Below are 24,996 nucleotides of genomic sequence, written 5' to 3'. Positions count from 1 at the left end.
CTAGTCAGATTCGTTTCTGCTGAGCCATGACGGGAACTCTGACCCATGGATCTTTTGATGTGGGCCTGCCCTCTTCTGCACCTGCTCTGCAGGTAGACCCCTCCTGCCTTTTAGGATGACCAGGTGCCAAGTTAGGACCCAGAGCTTTGGGTCCAGCCCCCCAGTAGCTGTTAACTGTTGCATAAGTCACTGATCCAATCAATCCCTTGTACCGTTCCTGCCTCACTGGGGTCCTGGCCACCAGGGCGGACCTCCCTTGGGGTCTTATATGGACTGTTCAGAAGGGAACCTCGTGCAGGACCCAGCACTCAGACCCCTCTCGTTTCAGCATGTTACTCCTGACACTGACGTTATCTGGGCCTCTTCCGCCGCCACTCCCCACCCCCCATCCCCCATCCCCCCCCCGACCAAAACTTTTTTCCTGGCCAAGAGCTTCCAACACAAAACTTTTTTCCTGGCCAAGAGCCTCCAACACAATAGGTGTTCCACAAACACGGAGGAGCACTTCATGGCCATTAGAATATGGCATGTGAGCCAGTCCTGAGCTCTGGCCCTGCTTCTGTACCCAACAGCCTCCCTCCCTACCCCCCTACCCCCCGCCCCTGGGTAAGAAACCACTCCACTCCTGCTTCAGTTTCCTCACGTCATTTGTAAAAGCAGGAAGGAGAGTGGGTGAAAAACGTCACGGGGAGGTCAGTAGACCAAGGTTGTTGCCGCCGCTGCAGCCAAGCCAGCAGCCACTGCAGCTGCCCCCAGCTGTGCACCCCTGGGGGGTTCAGGATGGAGTAAAACAGGACACTGGCCCCAGATACCTAAGATCCTATGGAAAGGAATGATTTCAAGGAGTCCAGCCTCTTGCATCTTCCAGGACATAGAAAGGCACTAAATGCCTTAACTCTCTGTTTGTCTTGTTTTGTTTTTTAGGGCCGGAGGTGCAGTATATGGAAGTTCCCAGGCCAGAGTCGAATCGAAGCTGCAGCTGCCGACCTACACCACAGCCACAGCAACACCAGATCTGAGCCGCATCTGCAACCTACACCACAGCTCACAGCAACGCTGGATCCTTAACCCACCGAGGAGGGACCAAGTATTGAACTCACATCCTCATGGATCCTAGTCGGGTTCATTACCGCTGAGCCATGACAGGCACTCCCAAGCATCTTTTAGATAAAGGATTCAGACACAGAGGAGTTAACATTTTCTCTTTTTAATTATCATAATAGAAAATGATGACAACAGCCACAGTGCCCACATCGCAGGGACATGATTCCACGGCCACGTTTTTACACCCATTTAGGTTAATGACTTTTAATCAAAAGGGCACATTGAGACCCTACCTTAAGAAATAGCCTTTTCACTGTAGTAAAAGTTAGTGATTTCATTGCGAAACCTGGAGGCTTGAGTAGCAAAGGGCTACAAGAATAGCTAAAATACCTTTTTATTAAGTAAACGACTTACATTTACAAGTTGATTATGAAAACGTTTGTAAGACACAGAAACATTTCCAAGTCTCTCGGCAGGAAGAAGTGGTGTCTGGACAAAGGCTAGTTACAAGAATAAGGTTTAAAACTTGAAATAGTAGAAACTTTAAACGGTAGAAAGAGTGTTAATATGTTTTCAACTGGGACAAACAGGGTGGGAAAAAGTCAAAAACATGAGAAGACATAGGTCTGCCCATAGCAGCCAACCCGCCCCTCCCCCACCCCGTCTAAAATTTCCCTCTTGGTTGTATTGGCAAGGGGCCAGGTCCCCCAAGGTCCCAGAGACACACAGTTCCTGGGTGAGGGGACCTGGGACAAGTCCAGCCCCACCCGCATACCCACTTTGCAGGGCTCTCTATTCAGGCTGATTGCCCGCAAAAGCCCAGGAGAGTGGAGATGGAGAGTCATGTGGATTTCAAAAAAAAAAACGTGCCAGATTTCAGATGGCTGCCCTTGGCTGGAGTTATCGGAACTTGAGGCAGCAACGTGATCACCTCTGTAGCTCAGAAGAGCTTTGATTTATTCAGTGACGCACACGCATGCGCAAGTGGACTTGGAAGATTCTCGAGGTTTTGGAGTCGGAGATGACAGTATTCAGGGCAGGGTTTTCCAGCCTCGGGATGATGCACATTTGGGGAACCATTAATTCCTTGTCCTGGGGGCTGTTCAGTAGCCTCTCTGGCTTCTACGCACTGGATGCCAGCAGAACGCGTCCCTCCCAGTTCATGAAAACCAGAACTGTCTCCAGACAAGGCCAAAGGTCCCTTGGGAGATAAAACTGCCCCCCCCCCCCCGTTGCAAAGCACGATCCTAAGAAATAGAAATGGTTCAGGGACCGATGTCCTGGGCTCAAGACCAAGGTCTCCTGCTGACCAGTCTGACCTCAAACCTCTCAGAGACTCCTCGAGCATAATTTTTTTTTTTTTTTTTTTTTTTTTAGGGCCACACCTGCAGCATACGGAATTTCCCAGGCTAGGGGTTGAATCTGAGCTGAGCTGCCAACCTACACCACAGCCATAGCAGTGCCAGATCCTTAACCCGCTGAGCAAGGCCAGGGATTGAACCTGCATCCTCATGGATACGAGTTGGGTTTGTTACCACTGAGCCACGATGGGAACTCCTCAAGTATAAACATTTGGAAGGGCCCTTCCTGCCAGTTTCCAGGGCCCCAGGCAGAACTATCTGGATTGCTGGGACAACGCTATGACTGTACATTTGGTGGTTGTCCAGTTTGTCAGATGGCTGAGGAGACAGACTCGGGGGCCCCTGGGGCTGCTCAGCAACGTGGGGGGGGGGCTTGGTGTGGAAGGAAGGCTCTGGAGTTCCCTGGCAGCAGTGGGACATGAATTCCTTGCAAATGTGCCTCCTCTGACTGGCAGGATTTATTCCCAAGCCAGCACGAGTCTCAACCCTCCTCCCGGAAGGCAGCAAGACAGGTTGCACAAGAAGCCAGGAGTGGAGAATGGACCTCGTCAAAGGCTTGGTTGGAGAGGTCTGGGCAGGTGCGAGCCTGCACGATGCTCAAAGGGCAGGAGCCAGCTACTGCCCCCCCCCACCCCCCGGAAGGGTGTAGCCTCTTCCAGCCTCCCTAGGGCTTTCTCTGCTTTTATGATCTATCTTTACCAAAAATGTATGACTTTTACCGTGACTCAGTACAAACAATGCAGAATTATATTCCAAAATTTATGTAGTCAATTGTAGGTATTTTTTCCCTGTTTCTTTTTACAGCTGCACCTGTGGCATATGGGGGTTCCTGGGCTGTGGTTTGAATCAGAGGGGCAGCTGCCAGCCTACGCCACAGCCACAGCAACTCCAGATCTGAGCCACACCTGCGACCTACCCCACAGGGCTCTCAGCAATGCTGGCTCCTTAACCCACTGAGCGAGGCCAGGGATTGAACCTGCCTCTTCATGGACTCTACATTGGGTTTTTAACCTGCTGAGCCACAACGGGAACTCCAATTTTGGGTACTTTTGACCACTCCATTGTAACTGCCGTTTTGTTTTCTCTCTCAGGGGCGGTGGCAGGGGGCCTTTCCTCCCTTTATTCGCAAAGGTTTGCACTGCTTTGTCCCTGGCCCGTGTCCCTGCTCCCCCCTCCCCCACAAAAAAGGGAAAGAAAATGCTCAAAGTCTAATCTCAGAAGTCACTTGCTGAGGACACCAGGCCACCACTGAATTCTGATCACTTGGATTTCTTGGAGTAGCCTCTTTTTCCGCTTGGAGGTGACAGACTCTGTTCCTGTGGGCCCTCAGGGCTCAGTCACCCCGCCTCTCACCTGTCTTGATCACCACACGACCGAGGTCAGGGGTCCGTGGAGCAGATGGGGCAAAGGAGGTGGGCCGGGTGGACCCTGGACTTTTGGGGTTTGGCGAGGAGCACCCCTCCTAGGGCTTCCAGGTCACGGCAGCCCTGCCCACCCAGGACTTGGGGACATAGGGCATTTTCCCAGGACATGGTGAAGGGGGCCAGGTGACATCTGGCAGAGAACACAATGCCTGTCCCAGGGCTGGGGCTGGAAATCCAGCCCCCCACCCCCACGGCCATACCCCTGTTCCCTAGCAAATGCACAGCAAGCTGGGCCAGGCATCCGAAGACCTGTCCACTCTCCACTAATTTACCACGTGGTCCCAGCTGCCCTCCTGAAAGTTTAGGTCCTGATTAAACGCCCTCTAAGACCTCTTGCCATTGCGAGGTTCTCAGACTGATAAATCCCTGGGAACTGCAGCCAGCTCCTTTCTGGGACTCACCCTCGAAATTCGCTCTCCAGGACCAGAACAGCCCAGCCTCAGAGGCCTCTGGCTGGTCCATCCCAGAGGGCTCATCACAGGGGGTGTGGATGCAGGGAGATGCAGGGTAACCGTGCAACCTGCAGAGCCAACAGGGCCGGGTCTGAATCACGGCTCCTCAGCCGTAGGTTCTCAGGCATATAGCCTGGCCTCCTCTTTCTCAACAGAAAAAAAATGTAACTGCTGTGCACCTCTCTCCTGCCCCCGAGGGGTGATTTGAGAAATAAATGAGATACGAATGGCACACAGCACGAAGAAGGTGCATGATAATAACTGCAGGAAGAATAATCATTGTTAGTGACGTCACTGCTAATAACAGCGGGAAGGTCAAGCTCAGGGAGGAGGGGAGGACCCTTCGTCTGGAAGGCGCAGGCGGCACTGCAGATAGCGGCTGAGTCTCGCCAGTCCCCAGGGAGGGATTCTGGCGGATGCTGTGGGCTGACAGGCTGCCAAATCTTTCATTTAGATCCAGCTGGAAAATGGCCTGTTGTTTCTCCAGCCAAGTGGTCCTAGCCTGTCTTCCCTGCCTTTCTTCCTCGGCTCCTGGGGAACGCCTGAAAGGACATAAAAGCATCTTTCTCTGGGTGGGGGGTGGGAGGGAGATGGGGACCAGGGAATCTCATTTGCTTCCTGACCTTGATCCCTTGGAAAAGGGGAGGGGCAGGAACCACAGAGAAGGACCCTGCAGAGTGCTGATCTCTCGAGGTACCTCTAGAGGCAGAATCCCCTTGGGACACCACCAGCTGAAGTGTCGTCTGGCCTGGCCACTCCTCCAAGGCCCCTGGGACCGCAGCTCCTAACCTCATAAAGCAAGTGAACACACAGGTGCGGGATCACGGTTTGCAGAGGGGCAATGGAGGGGCGTGCAGAGCAGCAAGGACAGGGAACGTTCCAGCAAATGTAGGACCCCTTCTCTGAGGAGCAGATGCTAAAGAGGCAAGCCCCTCCTTCTACAGCCCCAGCTCATCAAGCCAAGGTGGGCTCAGGGGCCAGCCCCACCCAGGAGAAGCCACATCGGTGCCCCAGGCTGGGGTCTGAGACAGCAGCATTCATCCCGGCCAGCTCGGGAGCACCCTGGGGCTCGGCGCAAGACCAGAAGCCAGGGCGGGGGCCCAGCCTGCAACACAGGCCATCCCAGGGCTGTCATCTACTCTGGCTGCATGAACCTCATGCCTCGTGGAGGCCCCTCTGTGGGGCTCCAGGACCCTTCTGCATGTGTCCTGAGAAATCTGGTCTCTGGAAACTTCTCTGGCCATGCAAAGAGGCTTGTGTTCAACTTTGGGGGGGGGGACAGGCCACAAGAACCCCCACCCCTGAAGCCTGGGCAGGGAGGGGGATGAGCAACACCCCTCCCCCCCAAAGGCTGTCAGAGACTTCCACCTGCAGAAGCCAGAGCTGACCCAGGCCACACCAGGACAGGGGACCTTGAGAAACGGCCTCTGTAGACTCAGGGCCTGGTTTCAGTGTGCCCTGGAAATGCCACCCAACCACTGAAGGCAGAACGTGTTCCTGAAAGAGCCTGGCTTCAGAACTGTAAGGCTCAGGTTCAACCTGCGCATCACGTTGGCGCTGTGTGGCCTCGGCCAAGTTATTCCGATGCTCCAAGCTTCTGGCTCTTGACCTGTGTCTTGGAGCAAAGGTGCTCTGAACTTGGAAGGAGTAAACCTGGCACAGGGCTTGGACACAAGACTCCAGCGAGGAGGTCCGCTCTCGTGGCCTTCACTGAACAGCCAGGACAGAACCCCAACTTGGGCAGGAGGGAGGGGGCGGCTCACGCCCGCTGGAAACCTAACGTGCCCTGTGATCCTGTTCCTTGAGCGACTGGGGAACGAGTTAAAGAAACCACTGGAGCTGGGGCTGGAGGGACTTTGAGCAGGTCACTGAGATCCCCGTGAGGGCACGTTTGGACAAGAAGGTCCCTAAAACACCTGACCATGCTCGCCACGGCCACCACCCTGTCCCGCCTGCAGACAGCAGGGCCCATTAGTGATTCCAGAAGGAGTCCAGGAAGAGGGGGCCACATCCCTCCTTGTGCTCCGCAGAGGTCACGCTAGCTCTCTATGCTTATGACTGCTCCTGGGGCTGAGGCGTGTGCAGAGGGACATAGGCGGCAGTGACAGATGCGGCCCAGAGGAGCTGGCAGCCTTTGCCAGTGCTGTCTGGAGGTCAGGCTGATAATCCTGTTATCACAGCAGCTCAGCGCCAGGCTTCCAGGGACGAGTCGCTGCCTCTGGACAATTCAGATGTCCCTTTGCCTGTCAACAAGGACACTCATTTCTCCTGAGGCCACAGGGAGAAATTCAGCCTTTTGGCCACTGTCTCCGAATATGCATTAGGCTTTCTTTACCAGTCTTTTAACTTTGTCAGCTACAGAGAGGGAGTTCGTGCCATCTATTTTATTTCTTTTTTCTTTTTTCTTTTTACGGTGACACCCGAGGCTTATGGAAGTTTCCAGGCTGGGGTGGGGTGGAATTGGAGCTGCGGCTGCTGGCCTGGGCCGCAGTCACAGCAACGCCAGATCTGAGCCACATCTGTGACCTACACCACAGCCTGAAGCAAAGCTGAATGCTTAACCCACTGAGCGAGGCCAGGGATTAAACCCACATCCTCAGGGATACTAGGTGGGTTCTTAACCTAGTGAGCCACCGCGGGAACTCTGCCATCTCTTTTCTTTTGTGCAGCGCAGGGAGGAAGCCAGGGAAAAACCCGCGCCTGGCCTGTGGGCAAGCGAGCCCATGTCTGAGCTCCTGGCGCCCTTGGGGGCACAGGGAGGGCTGTCTCAAGAAGCGGGGCTCTGGGCCCTGAACTTGCCTGAGGATGGATGAGAAGTGAGCCTGTTCTGATCCTGCCCACTCCCCCTCCTCTGCCCCCACCCTGGCCCTGGCACATCCCAACCTGCTCTGGTCTCAACAGTGAGGCGGCTCCCAGATTTGCAGCCCCCCAGCCACTGACTTCCAAGCGAGTCAGAAAACCGACTCACCCCTGCAAGAACATACAGTAGCCAAACTGAGTCTAGCATGAGGGTGTCTTAGCGCCCCGCCCACCCTGCTCACAGCTTCAGGACCCTCTGGATAGGCTCCTCAAGGCAGCTGAGAGCCAGGAATCTGATCCAGACAGCGCTTAGCTGGGACACAGGCAGCCCTGAGAGAGGACAGGCAGAAAATATCCCTCCCACTCTGATCCCTGCCTTAATGTGCCTGGGACCACAGGCAGCCCTGCCCCTCCTCCTCTCCCTGCCAAACAACGAGGTGCACACATGCCTCCTTCATCTCTAAAGCTCTGTGATTTCTCAGAGAAGAAAGAGCATCTTCGGCAGGTGGCCAGAGAGGTATCGGCTTGGCAGATCTAATTTTTCAAGGTAACCTTCTGCTCTCTTTCAAAAGAAGAGTGTCCACCCCACAGATAAAAACCACTGCTGCCACCACCCCCAAAATCCACGTCACCAGTAACCCCTCATCCTTGGGTTTCACAAAGGGTCAGGTGTCTGATAACAACGTTGCCATTTCTAAGTCAAGTGAAGAATGTTCTAGGTCCCTTCAAGGGACTGCCACCAATATTCCGAGGGGCTGATCAGGACACCAGACGGGGGGCAAGCACACTCCAGTTTGGAGGGCTGCACGCGCCCTCACGCTCAGGTGTGAGAAGTCTGCATCAAAAGAAGACACAGCGGTGACCGCTGTCTTCCAGCAACTGATCATCCAACCATATCCGTGTCATCAAACCAAACTGGCCGTTCCCTCCAGCCGCATGTCCTTGGAATGCACTTTCAAGAACTCCCCACTCTGCTCCTCCAAGGCTTGGCCCCCTCATGTCTCCAGGAGCTGGAAACCCGTGACCCCTTATCGTCTGGATCAGCTGGACCACAGCGTGGAGGATCTGAGATCAGGGCTGCTGGGGGAACATCCAGACGCATGGCGGCTCCCCTTGGAGGGGCGGTGTGCCTGGGTCAGGACGCCTGGTTCTAGAACGTGGGTGCGGCCAGGGGCCAAGGTGACCGCGCCCGGCTGTGAGCCCGAGGCGGGGTGAGCCGTCCCGGAGCTCCCTCGGCTCAGAAGGTGAAGGCATACACCACCCCCACCACCACGATGTTCCCCAGCGTCGCTATGATGGCGATCCAGAGCAGGACGGCGTCGTTGGAGGACCTCGGGGGCTCCTCCGGCTGGCCCTGGCCGTTGGAGGCGGCGTGGACGTTGTTGGAGGAGTTGAAGAGGGAGTACTCAGTGCTGAAGTCCTCGTTGGGCGAGTCCATGAAGGCGCCTCCCATCATGGGCAGCTGAGAAGAAGGAGAGAGAGAATTAACCTGGGCCCCTCGGGGACGGGGCTGGAAGGCCACCTGCAGAGGGACACCCGCCTGGTCAAGCAGCCCCACGTGAGGATAGAGCACCTAACTGGGCTTTGCTTCTAGCGTTTTGAATAACAGATGGTGCATATTTTCATCTAGAAGAATTTGTATTCACAGCAACCTGTTGAAGCAGACACGCATGCCCACTTTGCAGATGAAAATGTTAGGGTGCCAATGCATTGCACGGCTGGGTGGCAATGCACTGGGACTTACAGACCTTCCCTTTCTAAATGCCAGGCCCTCGGTGATAGCACACGTGGTAAATGTTTTTATACCTCTTCTAATTTGAAAAGACATATAGGCTCAGCATAGAGCATTAAGAAAGTTCAAAAAAGGCAAAAAAAAAAAAAAAAAAAAAGAATCATCATCTTACCACTTTGGGACCGTCACTGCTAACATTTGATATCTTCTGTTCCAATCTTTTGTGTGTGTGTGTGTGTGTGTGTGTGTGTGTGTGGAAGAGAGAGAGAGAGAGGGAGAAGAGGGAATACCTTTAAACACGAGGTTTTATATTCCTGTACTAAAAAAATAATCTATCAAAACACCATTTTATAGGAGTTCCCGTTGTGGCTCAGCAGGTTACGAATCTGACTGGCTCCATGAGGATCCCTGGCTTCACTCAGTGGGTCAAGGATCCAGTGTTGCTGCAAGCTCTACTTGCAGATGTGGCTCAGATGTGGCGTTGCTGTGGCTGTGGCGCAGGCAGGAAGCTGCAGGTCCAGAATGACCTCTCACTCAGGAACGTCCATATATCACCAGTGTGGGCCTAAAAAAAAAAAAAAAAAATCTGCGGTTGTATACTATTCTACCATAAACACAAGCCATAATTTAACCATTCCTCTAGAATTGGAGACTTAGGAATTTTGGTGTTTTCCTAGAATAAATGATGCACAAGTAAACACCCTTGTGCATACGTGTGGGTGTCCACACAGGCTTGCACATGCATTTATATTTACTGGGCAGACCCAGACTATACAACGCCTCCAGAAACAGGTGTGAACTTTTCAGCGTTTCGGGTACACAGGGACAAACAGGGACAAACTCTCCCCAGACGAGTGATTCTAAGTCTCAAGGCCTCCTTGCTTTGCTGCGCTTGAAGATGCTCGGCTGTTTGCATTCCAGAGGCCTGAGCTTCCTCTTTCCATTTGTAAAGGCTTTTGCTCCTAAGACTCAGGCTGGGGCTGGGGGTGGGCTGCTCAAAGGGAGGTCTTGGCCCTAGGTTTTTTTTTTTAGTACAGGAATATAAACCATGGCTCAAAGGGAGACCCCTCCCTGGTCCAGCCCAGGAGACCAATGTCCAGGCCGTCCAGCCCCTTCTAGACCCCTCCAGAGGCTGACCTAAACCCCAGGATGGGCTCTAGCAACTATTAGGCCCATGATAATAATTTTTTTTTCTTTTTATGGCCACCATCTGTGGCATATGAAAGTTCCTGGGCCAGGGGTGAATAGGAGCCGCTACTGGGGCCTACAACACAGCTTGTGGCAACACCGGGTTCTTTACCCACTGAGCGAGGCCAAGGATCGATCCTGCATCCTCACAGAGACAACATCAGATCCTTAATCTGCTGAGCCACAATGGGAACTCTGTAATTTTTTTTTTTTTTTTTTTGGTCTTTTTAGGGCCACACCTGCAGCATATGGAGGTTCTCAGGCTAGGGGTCGAATTGGAGCTGTAGCCGCTGACCTACGGCACAGCCACAGCAATGCCAGATCTGAGCCACATCAGTGACTTGCACCACAGCTCATGGCAACGCCGGATCCTTAACTCACTGAGTGAGACCAGGGATTGAACCTGCAACCTCATGGTTACTAGTTGGATTGGTTTCCGCTACACCATGACGGGAACTCCCATAATTTTTTTTTAATGATACATGAATGAATGATTCGTAAACAGTTAAACCTTCCATCAATACACATTTATTTGAGCACTGCTAGTACTTCCAGCATGGAGGCCCAACTCCCGTCAAGGAATGTCCTAGAGATTTTTAAATACTCTCATTTAATCTTTCCACTATCCTGTGGAAGGGTGTCACAGGACCCCCACTGCACAGATGGGTGAGCAGAGGTCCCGGCCACACCCTCATCTGTGCTGGCATCAGAGGTGAGAGATGGTTGTGTCTGACTGTGGAGCCAGGGTGCTTTCTGCTCTGCCCACAGCCTCCCTGACTCCAGAGTCAGGTCAGTGCTGAGCCCTGGAGCTGTAATGTCACTGCCCTCAGGGCCATGCTCCAGCTGGGACTATGTGTACCCCCTGGGGATGCTGGGAGCAGAGAGGGGACCACCTCATGTAGCCACTGTCTGACATGTTATTTAGGGGCCACAGCAGTTCCCACTGTGGCTCAGAGGGTTAAAGACCTGATGTTGTCTCTAGGAGGATGTGGGTTCAATCCTTGGCCCTGCTCAGTGGGTTAAGGATCCAGGGTGGCTGTGGCAGTGGTATAGGTCGAAGATGCAACTTTGATTCAACTCCTAGCCCCTGGAATGTCCATATGCTGCAGGTGTGGCCATATAAAAAAAGAAAAGAATTCAGAGCCATAGGTCTAGACACAGACAGTGGTGAGCCAAGAAAGCAAGGCCCTTGCTTTTGCAGGGCCCACACTTCGAATACCTGAAAGAAACACACCATCAGAGTATTTACGCAGAGAGGCTGCTTTCAGGCAGCTCTATGCCTGGCCTGCCCTGATTCTCAGTGGCCTGTTTTTTTTTTTTTTTTTTTTTTTGTCTTTTTGCCTTTTCCTAGGTCTGCTCCCGCAGCATATGGAGGTTCCCAGGCTAGGGGTCGAATCGGAGCTGTAGATGCTGGCCTATGCCAGAGCCACAGCAACGCCAGATCCTAGCTGCATCTGTGACCTACACCACAGCTCATGGCAATGCGGGATCTTTAACCCACTGTGGGCGGTTAACCCGCAACCTGTCGAACCCGCAACCTCATGGTTCCTAGTCAGATTCGTTACCCACTGTGCCACGACGGGAACTCCCATCAGTGGCCTCTTTTTAAAGGATGCCCATGACTGCGTCTACAGGTGGCTTCTGGGGACCTGCTGGCCTGCGAGGTGCAGCCTTTGACAAGCTGGTGCTCAGAGGAGGCCAGCATTTCACCTGTAACAAGGCTCTGTCGTTTATTTAGGTGGGGATCTGGCGCTTGTCAACCTAGGGCTGTAGTGACAGGAAACAGCCACCAGGGGGCGGTCAGGACAGACCACGTGCTGATCCTTGGTGGGGCTGCTGGTTACAGGGGTGTGTCCACTTTGTGAGAATTCACCCAGGGCTGCGTTCCTATGGAGGTCTGCCTTATATGTCTATTATAGTATAACGGTGTATTAAATTAGCATATTTAGTATATATTAATAAATATGACAAACAGAAATGAGAATGACAATGAACATATCTTCTATTAAACACACAATTAAAAGTTTAGATAAAAGAACTGTGACCTCGTTTTAGCCCAAAGCTGGTGATGCAGATGAGACAGGTTACAGATGAATCAGGCCTATCAGTCTAAGGTGGTGGAGGGGCGTCCACCTTGAGGGAGGGGCCCGGGCTTTCCCATTAAACCTAGTCACCCCTCGGCTCTCAGCCAATGGTCCAGTCCACTACAGCCCTCCCTCCTGCTCCCCAAAACCACACCCTCTACTTGGGGGCACCTGTCCCAAGACACTGTCCCATCTGCATCCCCCAGTGCCTGGAAGCTCTGAGGGGAAGCAGATGAGTTTATTCTCATCGTGGAACCCTACAGAGCCTGGCCCAGGGGGCCTGATAAATCCCCATTGACTGATGGGTGAGTGACAGCCACCCTCCACTTGGACCATCAGGGTTGCCTGATTCTGCCTCTCCAATGTCTCCCTCCACTGTGGGTCCCCCTCCTCCAGCTCTGCCCGCCCCCAGAGGGCGCCACCTTTCTCTAGAGGACAGAGGCGGTGTCCTCACCTGACCCGCCCACACCAAAAGCATCACTCGGGTTAGGTTCCAAACGCCATGGCTGGTGGCCTGTTAGAAGGCAGGGCTGAGGTCAGACAGGAAGCTGGCTTTCTCCCTCCTGGGCAGGCCTGGACTTTGTGGCTGGTTCCACAGCCACCTCCCCAGGCACCCCTGCCCCACGTCCCCTCCCCCGAATTGACCATGTGCCTCTTGTCCTCTGCCCAGAGGCTGCCCTCAGCCTCCCCTCTGTCCCGCAGGGCCCTGGGGTTTCAGACAGATGCCCTCCCTGGAGTCTACACTCCATCTGGTTGTAACCTCTGGGAGAAGCCTGTTTCTCCCCCTCGTCTCTTCAGGGCACCGCTGAGTCCACTGAGCATTTTCACCCAAATCCCTGGGAAAGAGAGGGGAGCACTGAACCGAGCCTTAGGTGGGGGAGGAGTGAGCAGCCCCTAGGCTAGCACTGCCCTGCTGCTAACCTGCACGGGGTGGGGGGCCTGCCTCCTGCCCCCACCCCCGGCACGGGTCTTCCCTGGTCCCCTTCCCTTCTCTAGGTAGTTAACCCCCTCTATGAGTTTCCTATGATGGTGGAGGAAATGACCACACGCTTAGCAGCTTCACATGATACACCTGTATGATCTTACGGTGCCAGAGGTCAGAAATCTGACTGTGCTCATTGCACTGGGCTCCCTCGGAGGGTCCAGGGTCACCTCCAGCCCAAGATCCTTAACTGTTCCACGACTGCAAGGTCTCCAGCCATGTAAGGTGACAACCACAGGCTCGTCTTAGTGGAGGTCGCCCCACCCCCCACTCCACAGGGGACTCCTGAGGACAAGGCTACAGCCACTCATCTCACACTCCCCCAGCCCCACCTGTAACACAGAAAAGGTGACAAGCACGACCGTGTGGAATCAGTGAACTTGGAATCAGGAGATCTCCCCACAGGCCGAACTTTCTATGCCTGATCCCTGATGGCAGAGCTTCAGGAATGGAGGCCCATTTCCTAGCCTGAGTTTCAGGTTTCTTATTTTAAAATAGGGAAAAGAATACAGACTGTCTCATAGCAGTAGAGGGTCTGGGAAGCCCCTTTGCTATGCGAAAAGCGCTTTCTGGGGGCAAAGGGTAAGTCACAAAATAAACCAACTTACCATCCCTGAAATTAAAAACAGACCTGGGAGTTCCCACTGTGGCTCAGCAGGTTAGAAACCCGACTAATAACCATAAGGATGTGGGTTCCATCCCTGGCCTCGCTCAGTGGATTAAGGATCCGGTGTTGCCGTGAGCTGAGGTGCAGGTCGCAGAGGAGGCTCGGATCCTGCCTTGCTGTGACGTGACTCCTAGCCCGGAAATTTCCATAAGCCGCGGGTGTGGCCCTAAAAAGCACACAAAAAACAGGCTGAAAAACAGCATTTGTATTATGCACAGATCCGCATGTGTAGAAACACGAACTGTGAAAACACCAGCCGTATTCACCGTAACAGCTGCCTCCGAGAAAGGAGGAGATGGCGGGAAAGAGACTGTTTTTGTTTGCCATATTTTATTATAAGAAAAGAGAAGTAAACGAGTTAAATATTTAAAAATGGTCTATTCTGGTTAGTGGCCATACGGGTGTGTGTCACTTTTTGGTGTTTTAAGCTTCGTGAGTGTTAAGAACAACGCTTTGAACACCTGCCAGAGTATCACTCATGCGGTGGCGGAGGGCCCGCCGCCCTCTGAAGCTAGGATGGCATCCCAGCCCTCGGGGTGCCCGTTCCTTGGCGTCGGGGTCACCGTGTGGCATGTGCGGTCCAGCATGGAGAGGAGAGGCTCCCGGAAGGCGTGGCTGTCGCGGACACGGGTCCAGGGGTGCCCCTCCCTCCACCGCAGCGCCGCTCCGAGGAGGGGGCGTGGTCTCCAGGTTCCCATGGAGACGAAGGTCCATCCATCTCCCCTGATGGGGCCTCTCCGGAAAAAGGAACAGAAGATGCTTTCAAAAGGAAATCTTCAAAGCGTGGTCACCCGCGGTGGCCCAGCCAGACACTTTCCTGAATAATGAGCACCTTCTAGAGGAACGGAAACGAGAGAAAATGGGCATTTGTTGGTGGAGGTTCGGAGAGGGGAGCTTGTTGGCCAGACTCCGGGCTCCACCAGACTCTTTGTCCTTAGAGGGCCACCCTCTGGGCCGGCAATGCCGCATCCTGGCTCAGCCACAGCTAGATTCTATGAGCCCCAGGGTGTGGATTTATTTATTTATTTTTGCTTTTTGGCCATGTCTGTGGCATGTGGAGGCTCCTGGGCCAGGGGTCAAACTCGAGTCACAGCAGTGGCTACGATGCCAGATTCTTAACCCATGGAGCCACCCGGGAACTCCTGGGCTGTGGATTTTAAAGTTAAATTTGCATGGGAGTGAAAATATTTATATTGTCCTCTGTGCCCTTGGGGCCAGGAGTCTTGGGTTCTGCCCCTGCTGGAGCCCTGCCTCCCTCTCTGAGCCTCACTTACCAGGGAACAGCTCGGAGGAGCCATTGCCAAGGTCGAGCCCAGTGCTCAGAAGTCCTTGCCAGATACTAAGAAGCCCAGAGTCAGTTATAAATGTCCTTAAAGTGAGAGAGCCAGTGTGGGGAGGATTGTCAAGATAAGCCCTTAGACAAAATCCTCGGAGAAAATACAGGACAGCCACTCAAATAAGAATTTCAGATAAACAACAAAACACTTTTTCCTATAATAACAGTAATTTTAGTATAAGTATATCCCAAATATTGCACTGGCCATACAGCAATTATACTAAAAAACGATCTGACATTCAAATTTAACTGGGCATCCATCTTGTGTTGCTACTTGCTTATCTGGTACCTCCACACAGTCTGAGAAAGAGCTGCAGTTTCAGAATTTGTACAAGGGACTACACCTTCTGTTTCATCTCTGCAGAGCCTGCCATGTGTGGCCCAGGCCTTCTGAGTGATCTAGTTCATCAGAAAATTCCAGGAATGCCTCCAGCCAAACTACAAATATCATAAAGATAACATCTCTTATCATTAAATTCTTTTTTTTTTTTTTTTTTTGGTCACATCCACATCATGCAGAAGTTCCTGGGCCAGGGATCGAACCCAAACCACAGCAGTGACAATGCCAAATTCCTCACCACTAGGCCACCAGGGAAATCCCTCATCATTAAATTCTTGAAGGGTCTCTGTGGTCCAAGTAGAAAAGCTGGACAGATTCAGAGTGTCACTCACCCATTCATTAGTCATTCAACAAACGCTGAAGGCCCACGCTGTACCAGGAGGTGCTGGACAAACAGGAGGGAGGCCAGGGCTAGCCCATGACCTCTGACCTCTTGGGGCTCACATTTAAAAGGAATACAGACTCACACACGGTCACCAAATGGCATTACCTGCATTTTTACAGAGAGAAGAACAAGGCACTGTTTCCCACAGCATGAGGCAGGGCAGGTTGGGGTCAGTTTCAGGGGCTGAAGAATCAGGCCTGAGGCTGAGCCCCAGCTCCGTCCCCTTCCGGCTGTGTGACACAAGCAAGTGACTGACCCTCTCTGGGCCTCAGTTTTTCTATCTGCAAAATGAGAATGGGGGAACCTCCACCCAACCCTGCCTGGTGCTCGTGTCTGAACTAGGCAGTGTCCCAGCTGTGTGCACCCAAAGCTGGTGAGCTGTCATTCTGTGTATGGTCCTCATTGCCATCACTGGGTGGGTCCCTGGCCCCCAGGACAGAGAGCAGGCCTACTGCGCTCTCAAGGCCTCACCATAGCAACTCTATTTTGCACTATGGCATCTGCTTAATTTCAGTGAATTCCACTGGGAACCTGGGAAGAGGAATTCAGAGCCCATTGAAGGGTAAAAAGAGCGATCCTCTTACAATGTATTTTTGAAGGTCAAGGTAAAAACCCATCAGGGCAGGAGCATCGGGGCGATAAGAAGGTGCCAGCTTCCCCCTCCTGCCTGTGGATCTTACTAATGATCACGACTCCCCAGAGGCCTGGTGAGGGTGTTCCCGACCCCAGGAGGGGCACAACCAGGTGGCTGTGAACCAGCAGGGGCACCTGGAGAGGCCTCAGGAAGACACATCGTCCCGGGTCCAGGCCCCGCTGTGCCACCAGCCTGGGCCACTTCTACTGCTGTTTTACCCTGTCTAAACAATGGGGAGCCTAGCCCCAGACCCAGGAGACTCTCAGGAAAAAGTTCAACCACAATGAAAGGCTTTTGGTGTCGAGATTTAGCACAGCGAGGAAGTCTGGACCCGAGGACCCTGCCCAGGAGCACAGCATCTGGCTTCGGGAGTTGGAGCCCTGAAGACAGGACCAGGGGGGGCTTTCTGGGGGTCCCCTTTTTTATTGCTCCCCCACACCCCACCCCCAGGTCCATCTGGGAGAACAACATTCCAGGTTGAGTGGTCCCAACCCTGGACCACAAGGCTGGTCAACAGGCTCCCATCAGACGCCATCGGGAGAGAGCGCTCTGTGACAGTGACACGGAGGCAGAGACTGGGGGTCCACTGGGCAGTGCGGTGCATGTCAATGGCTTAACCAGAGTCACTGCATCCCCGATGATGGCCATCTGAACAGTGGCGTTTATGCCACCAGATCCAGGGGAAGGCTGAGGGGGGCAGGGGTTTGGCCAGGGCACTTCCACAGACGAGGAAGTCCTCTTATGAGCGGGGCACGGAGGCCCCATGGGCACTGGTGGGAGAAGCAGCAGGAAGATGACACGAAACCAACTGTACAGCCAACAGAAGGTGCTGGAAACACCCATACACAGATGTCCAGAGGGGCACATCCAGACTAGTCCCAGGCTGGAAATAATCCAGTTGCCTGTAAACAGTAGAGGACACATTAATTGTGACTTGTTCACGTGATGGAATTCATTGCAACCGTGAGAATTTTTTTTTTTTTTTTTTTGTGCTTTTTAGGGCCACACCCACAGCATATAGAAGTTCCCAGGCTAAGGGTCAAATTGGAGCTACAGCTGCCAGCCTACACCACAGCCACAGCAATATCAGATCTGAGCCGTTTCTGTGACCTACATACAGCTCACAGCAAGGCTGGATCCTTAACCCACGGAGCGAGGCCAGGGATCGAACCCACAACCCTCAAGGTTCCTAGTTGACTTCGTTTCTGCCGCACCACGACGGGGACTCCCAGCAGTGAGAATTTTGAACCACAATCCACACAGCAGCGTGGATGACTCTCCCAAACACAATGTTGACAAAACGAAACAAAAGGAAGCCCTCAGACACGAAGAGGAGGCGGCTGCAGTAGGATTCCATTCTCATCACTGTTCTTGGCCTGGAGCTATTCTGCCCCAGGTGACTTCCAGTGATCTCTGCAGACAGTTTGATTGTCACAGCGGGTGGGGAGGGGATGCTCCTGGCATCCAGTGGGTGGAGGCTGGAATGGTGCCCACGCCCTACAGAGCACAGGGCAGCCCCTGGCCACAGGGTCCTCCCAAATGCCAAGAGGGGCAGGTTGGGAAACTGATTTTTCTAAAGGTCGGAACCAGGCAAAACTAGTATCTGGTGTCAGCGATAGAGTTGCTCCCGGGGTGGGGGGTGAAGTCTGGGAAGAGGACAAGGGGGCTTGAGGGAGGGGCTAGCTGTGTTTTGACCTGGGAGCTGGTCACCCGGGCCTGACGACACATCAAGCTGTCCATTTGCCCGCATGTCTATCCTATTTCAAAAATCTCCCTTAAGAAGAATAAGAGCAGTGAGGCTTGTACAGGAATCTCTAATTGATTCAAATGACTTGAGATGGACCCTCTATGCAGGCAATTCCCACTTCAAGGGATATTGTTTTCCCTTCTTTGCGCCTCAAATGACAGATCGGGATGAGCTCAGAGGTCCCTGTGAACTGCAGGCAGAGGGCATCGCAGGGAGCCCATTCATTTAGCTGCCTGCCAGCGACCTGCAGGCCCCCAGGATAGAGAGCGCGGGGTGAGGCAGGGGCCTTCTGAGGGCAGAGGCTGGACCTGGATGTGGGCTGTGTGGCCACTTCTGGGCATGGCTTCAGCCTGGATTTTTATAACGGCTAACAGCCCAGGGAGGGTTGCTTTTACTAATGCCTTCAACAAACAGGGATGCAGAACCTGCCTCTCGAAAGGGTTAAGGAGTTTGCACAAGGTCAGTTCCTTGGCTAACAAGGAGTGGGGGTCAGAAGGTGTGTGTGTGTGTGCGTGTGAGAGAGAGAGAGAGAGAGAGAACACGAATGAGAGAATTCAGGTGCACAGATCAGTGGAACTTTGCGACCCACACAGCAGTTCAAGCTCAGAATCTGGGTCCAGCAGCCACACGCCTCAAGTGTGTCCCCCTCCCTGAGGCCCTGCATTTCTCTAAACACAGTCTGAGTTTTCTCTGCCAAGGGCCTCCCCAGAGAGGCTCAGATGGAGCGTTGAGGACATGACAGGTACCCAGCTCCGGGAAGGGAAGGACGCTGAGTCCACGCCCGTGACCCAGGTCAGGGTGCCCTGGGCGACACCAAAGGGGGAACTCGCTTATGTAAAAAGTAAACAACCATGCAGAGACTGTAAGATTCTGGGCATCCGAGTCCTCACTGAGGGAAATGCAGAGATGACCCCCAGAGCACCCTCCACGCTGAAGCTCAGGGCCAGAATCAGTGCCGGGTCTGGTCTGTAGCGACCGCCCCTCTAGCCCCAAGTTTTAGGCATCTGCCTAAAATCGCCCCTCCAGCCCCAATTCTCCTTTGGCCGAAGCACCCAGGCCTCGGCTCCGGCTCCGGGTACAGGGGTTGAGGTGGAGTATATGAAATGGGAGCAGGATGACATCTTGCTCTGTTCATTTCTTCCCCTGGGACCTGTGGAAAGTGCTGGAAGAAATGCTAATAAGCAGGGGTTTGGAGACTTTTTAACATGGTGGCGGTGGCATCTGGGCCCAGGGCCCCATCGAAACTTCCAGGTTGTGAAAATAAGCCAAGAAGAAGGGCCCCAGAATAAAACAGGGAGTCACTGCCTCTAAATCAACACACTTGAAAGCCTTTAAGACCTAAGACAAGGCAGTGATTTGTGGAGCCCAAAGCAGCAGCATCAGTGTCCTGGGACTCCACCTCAGAGTTCACTCTCCAAGGTCATGGTCAGTTGTCAGGCCCTGAGCCCTGAGCCTTCGAGGCCAGAGGAGGAGGCTGAAGTCTCCCAAAGCCACCCAGCCTGCTGTCCAGCTCCACATGCCCTGCCCATGGCACCTTGCGCCACGCCCACCCCACGCCTGCCCGGGGTCAGCCAGGGTGCCTCGATGGGAGGTGGTCGTTCCCCATCGTACAGATGGCAAAACTGAGGCTTCAACAGGTTCCATGGTCCCAAAGTTCCAGAGCCCGAATTCCAACTGCCCGAGTATTGTGGGGTACCTGGCAAGGCTCCAAGAGTATTACTAGGAAAATCAGCATGTGCCAGGGCTCAGCACCTGGAACAGAGGTGCTAAAGGCAATAAAGTAGCAATAGATGGAAACTTTCTACAGGGGCCGGATATGCAGGCTTTTGCTGAGAAACTCAGCTGTGCTCTGCCCGCCTTCTCTGCCCGCTGTGCTGACCGGCTGATGCCCTCGACACCAGATGTGTGCTTGTTCTGCCTTGGTCTCACGTGGAAGCGGGACCTCCTTTTCTCCTCTCTGTGAGAGGATCAGCAGGCAGGTTCTGCCTCCTACTGCAGATGCTGAAGCTCACAGCCAGAATCAGTGCCGGGTCTGGTCTGTCGAGACCGCTCCTCTAGCCCCAAGCTTTTAGGCATCTGGCCTCAAATCACTCCAGGGTGCATCATACAACGGAGAATGGCATCCAGGCTTTTGGATCACCAATTGCGAAGGCTTTCTCCTGATACCTGGGGTTGGGGGGAAAACCCTGGCAGAGAACTGGCCTCCAAACTTGGCTGTTTTGTTGAAAGAACATGAGGGAAAAAAGCCGTTCTGCCCTTAAATCAAGATTTACAGCACATAGTCAGTTACTCATTTTTCTGTTTTTCTTCCGTGTAGCCTGAAGTTAATGGCAACAGTTGCTGCCTAATGTCAATACTTGCCACTCTTGTGGGTTAATGCTTACGTGCTGAAGAGTTTTTAATTAAAAACAAAGCATAGGAAATAAAAATAAAAACCACTATGTATTGAGAGCCTGCTCTATGCCAGGTATGCACTGGGCATCTTACGAGCATGATGGTGTTTTATCATGAACAATCCCCTGGGGTGGGTGGCATCACCATGTTTGTCTGATGGGGCAAGGAGAGGAGACAGAGGCACACGCCGAGGGGGAGAATGTGCGACATCGCCCCTCAGCCCTCCAGAGTCGCTCTATGTGGCTGTGTCCGACCAAGAGGACAGATGCTTCATTCCCTCAAAGAGGGGAAGGCAGAGGGCACGGGTGATGGGTCAGATCCCATCACCTGTCTGGGCCACACTGCCCTTCTTCCTTCCCCCGAGCCCTGTGTGCCAGGCACTTTCATGAAGCATTTCACTGCTCAGGCTGCTGCCTTTGCAGCAGGCTCACCTGCTCCTCCACGCCTACGGGTCCTCTGCCTCTGCTCACGTCCTCTCCTGAGCACCCAGGGGCCGACCAGAGATGAGCAGGAAGTCCCAAGGAAGAGTGGCTGTGGACTGGGTGGGTGCCATTTCAGCCTCACACCAGCCCAGCACGAGGAGGGTGGCTGGGAGCTCAGAGAGGGGCAGTCATTTCTCTGAGCTTGCACAGCTCCAAGAAACTGATCAGGAATCACCATCCCCATCTGCCAGCTCCTAACCCTTGCTGTCCCTCTAGGCTGAATGGCTTTCTCCACTGGAGCCCCACACTAATTTATTCTTACAACTGATGAAATATTTATTAGGTTATATTACATTATATTTATTATATTATAATGTATACATTGTATTATAGTTAGCTATGTACTAACACATCATGTTCGATTACATTATACCATAGTCAGCTATGTGCTAACAGAATATTATATTATCTAATGGTATGTTAAATTAACATTATAGCTAGCTGCGTGCTTGTTTACCTTTCCTAGAGATTGTGAGGTTTTTTTTTTTAGTCTTTTTAGGGCCACTCCCGAGGCATATAGAGGTTTCCAGGCTTGGGGTAGAATCAGAGCTGCAGCTGCTGGCCTACACCACAGCCACAGCAACATGGGATCCGAGCCGCGTCTGTGACCTATACCACAGCTCACAGCAATGCTGGATCCCTGACCCAATGAGTGGGGCCAGGGATCGAACCCGAGTCTTCACGGATTCTAGTCGGGTTCGTTACCACCGAGCTGCCATGGGAACTCCAGGGACTGTGAGCTTTTGAAGGACAGGAGCTCATTTCTCTCTGAATCCTCAGTGCCTAGCATAGCAACTCACACAGAGTAGCTGCGAAAAACATTTTTTGTTAAGAAAGTTTTCTCCATTACTTGCTGCATCTTGCCCGCTTTGATACAACATCCCACGGTGGATGAGGTGGTTCTCCTTGCTGTGGCTGAATATCTCCAGGTCCACCAAAGGCCCAGGATAACAAGGATATTTGGGGATGGCTGAGAGCATTAGAGATTAAGAAGAAAAATCAAATTCACCATCTTTGAAACCGTTGCCATAGAAACCCAGCATGATGCAGCGGGAGGAAAATGCTGTCTTGTCTGAACACATCATCTTTGATTACCAGTAATAAAGGGAACACTTGCCTTGCAGACAGAAAGGCTAGACATCCTTGTGGGGGTTCAGGGCTTCCGGGTGCAGGGCGTTCGTGGTCCACAGTGGAACTCAGGGGCCCTAGCTTGTTTCTAGAAGAGGCCGACTGAGAACCTCAAGGAGAAACAGCCAAGTCCAGTTTGGGGTGATGCAACCCTCCTTGGCTGCACCTACAAGGTCAAGGGTCCCAGCAATGGGGTCCCCACCCCTCTGTGGGGTCAGGTATGAGAAGCTCCTGTCTCCTTCACTGACTATCTGCAGTTGAGCAAACAAACAATGATGGGATGTGTTTAAGTTTTCCCTTCGGGAAGAGCTGCCAAAGGTGTCATAAGTTCATACCTATTGTGCCCCAGTGAATTCACGAGCATCTTTGGAGGGATTCAAGAGCATCCATGCAACCAAATGAGTGTCTCCTGTGTGGGCCCACAGCCTCCTGATCACAGTAAATTCCCTTTCATCCTGTAGAATAAAATCTCAGGGACTTAGGGGGATGGTGGGAAATTTGCTCCACTGTTTGCTATTGTTCTTGTTGTTGTTTGCTTTTTAGGGCATGTGTGGCACAGGGAAGTTCCCAGGCTAGGGGTCTAATCGGAGCTTGGGCTTACACCACAGTCACAGCAACATGGGATCCGAGCTGCATCTGTGACCGACACCACAGCTCATGGCAACACTGGATCCTTAACCGACTGAGCGAGGCCAGGGATCGAACCTGCGTCCTCATGGATACTAGTCGGATTCGTTTCCACTGCGCCATAACGGGAACTCCCTGTTCCACTATTTATTCATTCACTGCTAAAGGAGTATCCACTACAGGGGGTGGGGCTGGGGGGGCCTGGAAGCCAGGGGTGCAAAAAGAAAAACCACACATGATATCTCTTTTGGAAGAAGAGAGAGAGAGAAAGGGAAAGGAGAGAGAAGGAGGGAGAGAGCGAGAGGGAGGGAGGGCGTGGGGACAGAACTAACAAACGAAAGTCAGACTAGAGCGCGTTCTCCAGCAGCTGAGCAGAGAGAGGGTGGGATGGGCGAGGGCACGCCCAGCACCTTCATCTCCCTGAGTGGATCCTTTTGCATCGCTTTTTTGGGCTGCGTCTTTGGCATGCAGAAGTTCCCCGGGCCAGGGATCAAACCCGCACCGTAGCAGCAACCTGAGCCACAGCAGTGACATCAGATCCTTAACTCACCGAGCCACCAGGGAACTCCTTTGGATCATTTAAAAAACCTCCCCTCCTCTACATGACAAAACGACAAGATCAATAGCAATGGTAATATGAAACAAGCAGCAACGACACTGCAGGGGAACACTGGGACCTCCATGGAGCGATTTTAAAACACCAGAGCCTCTTCCATCCTATAAAGGTCCCCATGAATTGCCACAACTGCCCCTCCACCACCCTGGACACCTGTGTGTGCAGGGAAAAGGGACAGACCCAGCACGAGGCAAGGCATGACTAATGTCTGAGGAGCTTCCAGAAAGGAAGGAATCAGTCAGGCAGAGAGAGGGGGTTGCTCTGTCCAACTCCTTCTGATGTTCTGAGTTGGAACCTGGTGAGTAACCACCAAATGAGCCCCGACCTTTTTTTTTTTGCCATTTCTAGGGCCGCTCCTGTGGCACATGGAGGTTCCCAGGCTAGGGGTCTAATCAGAGCTGTAGCCACCGGCCTACGCCACAGCCACAGCAATGCAGGATCTGAGCCGCATCTGTGACCTACACCACAGCTCACAACAATGCCGGATTCTTAACCCACGGAGCGAGGCCAGGGACCGAACCCGCAACCGCATGGTTCCTAGTCGGATTCGTTAACCACTGAGCCACGACGGGAACTCCTGAGCCCCTCTTTTGTTGGTTGTACCGGTTACCGTCTTGGAAAGCTGGCTGTTGCTCACACAAGCCCGCTAAGGACACGTACAGCACTGACAGGTGTTTCAGGTCAGCAGCCACAGCAAGATGCTTCTCCAGCTTTGAAAAGCTAGGTCAAAGCCCCTGCCTGAGCATGGGAGAAAAAGAGCCCATTGTGTTGGGAAGAAAACAGCGCTGTCCCAGACCTGGCCTGAACCGCATCCCAGGGTGCTAGGAAAACAAATAAGGCTGGTGTGTGACTTCTATGATTCCCCCAAAGTCCCCCACCATCCTGGTCCTTTTTAGAAGTAACTGCTTCCAAGGAAGCTAATTCCTTTTCAGCTGGCATGGCCAGCGAGCCAGACTCCTTCTTAACCCCTGTCTCCGAGGGTAAGGCTCCACCTTTGGGGGCTCACAGCGCAAGGAAGCTGAGACCTTGCCCGGAGCCACCCATCAACAGCTGCTCAAAAACCTCCCTGGCCTCAGCTCGTCAAACTCTCAAACGAACCTGCTGATCCCTGCCTCATCCAACCCCCAGGGTTTTTTCAAGCATCAGATGAAACGATCTTCCTTTTTATGCAATAATAGCCATGATTTTACTGTGTTCTGACACCCTCTTGTTTTGTGATTCAGGACAAGAGGACCTGTGCTATCTTTGATCCTGAGTATTCAGCACACAGCAGGTACTCAATAAATGCTCACTGGCTTGTTTGGGCAAAATTGAGTCTGTATTACGCACCGTGGGAGACTTGCCTGATGGAGAGAAATCATCTTGGAAACAAGGCTGTATTCTTTTTTTTTTTTTTTGTCTTTTTGTCTTTTTTGTTGTTGTTGTTGTTGTTGCTATTCCTTGGGCCGCTCCCGCGGCATATGGAGGTTCCCAGGCTAGGGGTCTAATCGGAGCTGTAGCCACCGGCCTACGCCAGAAGCACAGCAACGCGGGATCCGAGCCGCGTCTGCAACCTACACCACAGCTCACGGCAA

General features: G+C 53.0%; 1 protein-coding gene across 1 annotated transcript in view; it reads right to left on the bottom strand.

Moving 5' to 3' along the window:
* C7H14orf132 (chromosome 7 C14orf132 homolog) overlaps nt 1,192–24,996 on the bottom strand; it is a gene marked incomplete at its 5' end in the record, with an annotated part of 49,136 nt that continues 25,331 nt past the window's right edge. Inside the window, one exon of the mRNA XM_021100088.1 lies at nt 1,192–8,542. Within this exon, the coding sequence (XP_020955747.1) occupies nt 8,318–8,542 (225 nt within the window). The remainder of the gene's footprint in view (nt 8,543–24,996) is intronic.

This window comes from Sus scrofa, chromosome 7 (genome assembly GCF_000003025.6).
Source record: "Sus scrofa isolate TJ Tabasco breed Duroc chromosome 7, Sscrofa11.1, whole genome shotgun sequence".
NCBI classification, from domain to species: Eukaryota; Metazoa; Chordata; class Mammalia; order Artiodactyla; family Suidae; genus Sus; species Sus scrofa.
Note: the sequence above shows the minus strand (reverse complement) of the source record. Positions and strands in the feature narration are given on the sequence as shown.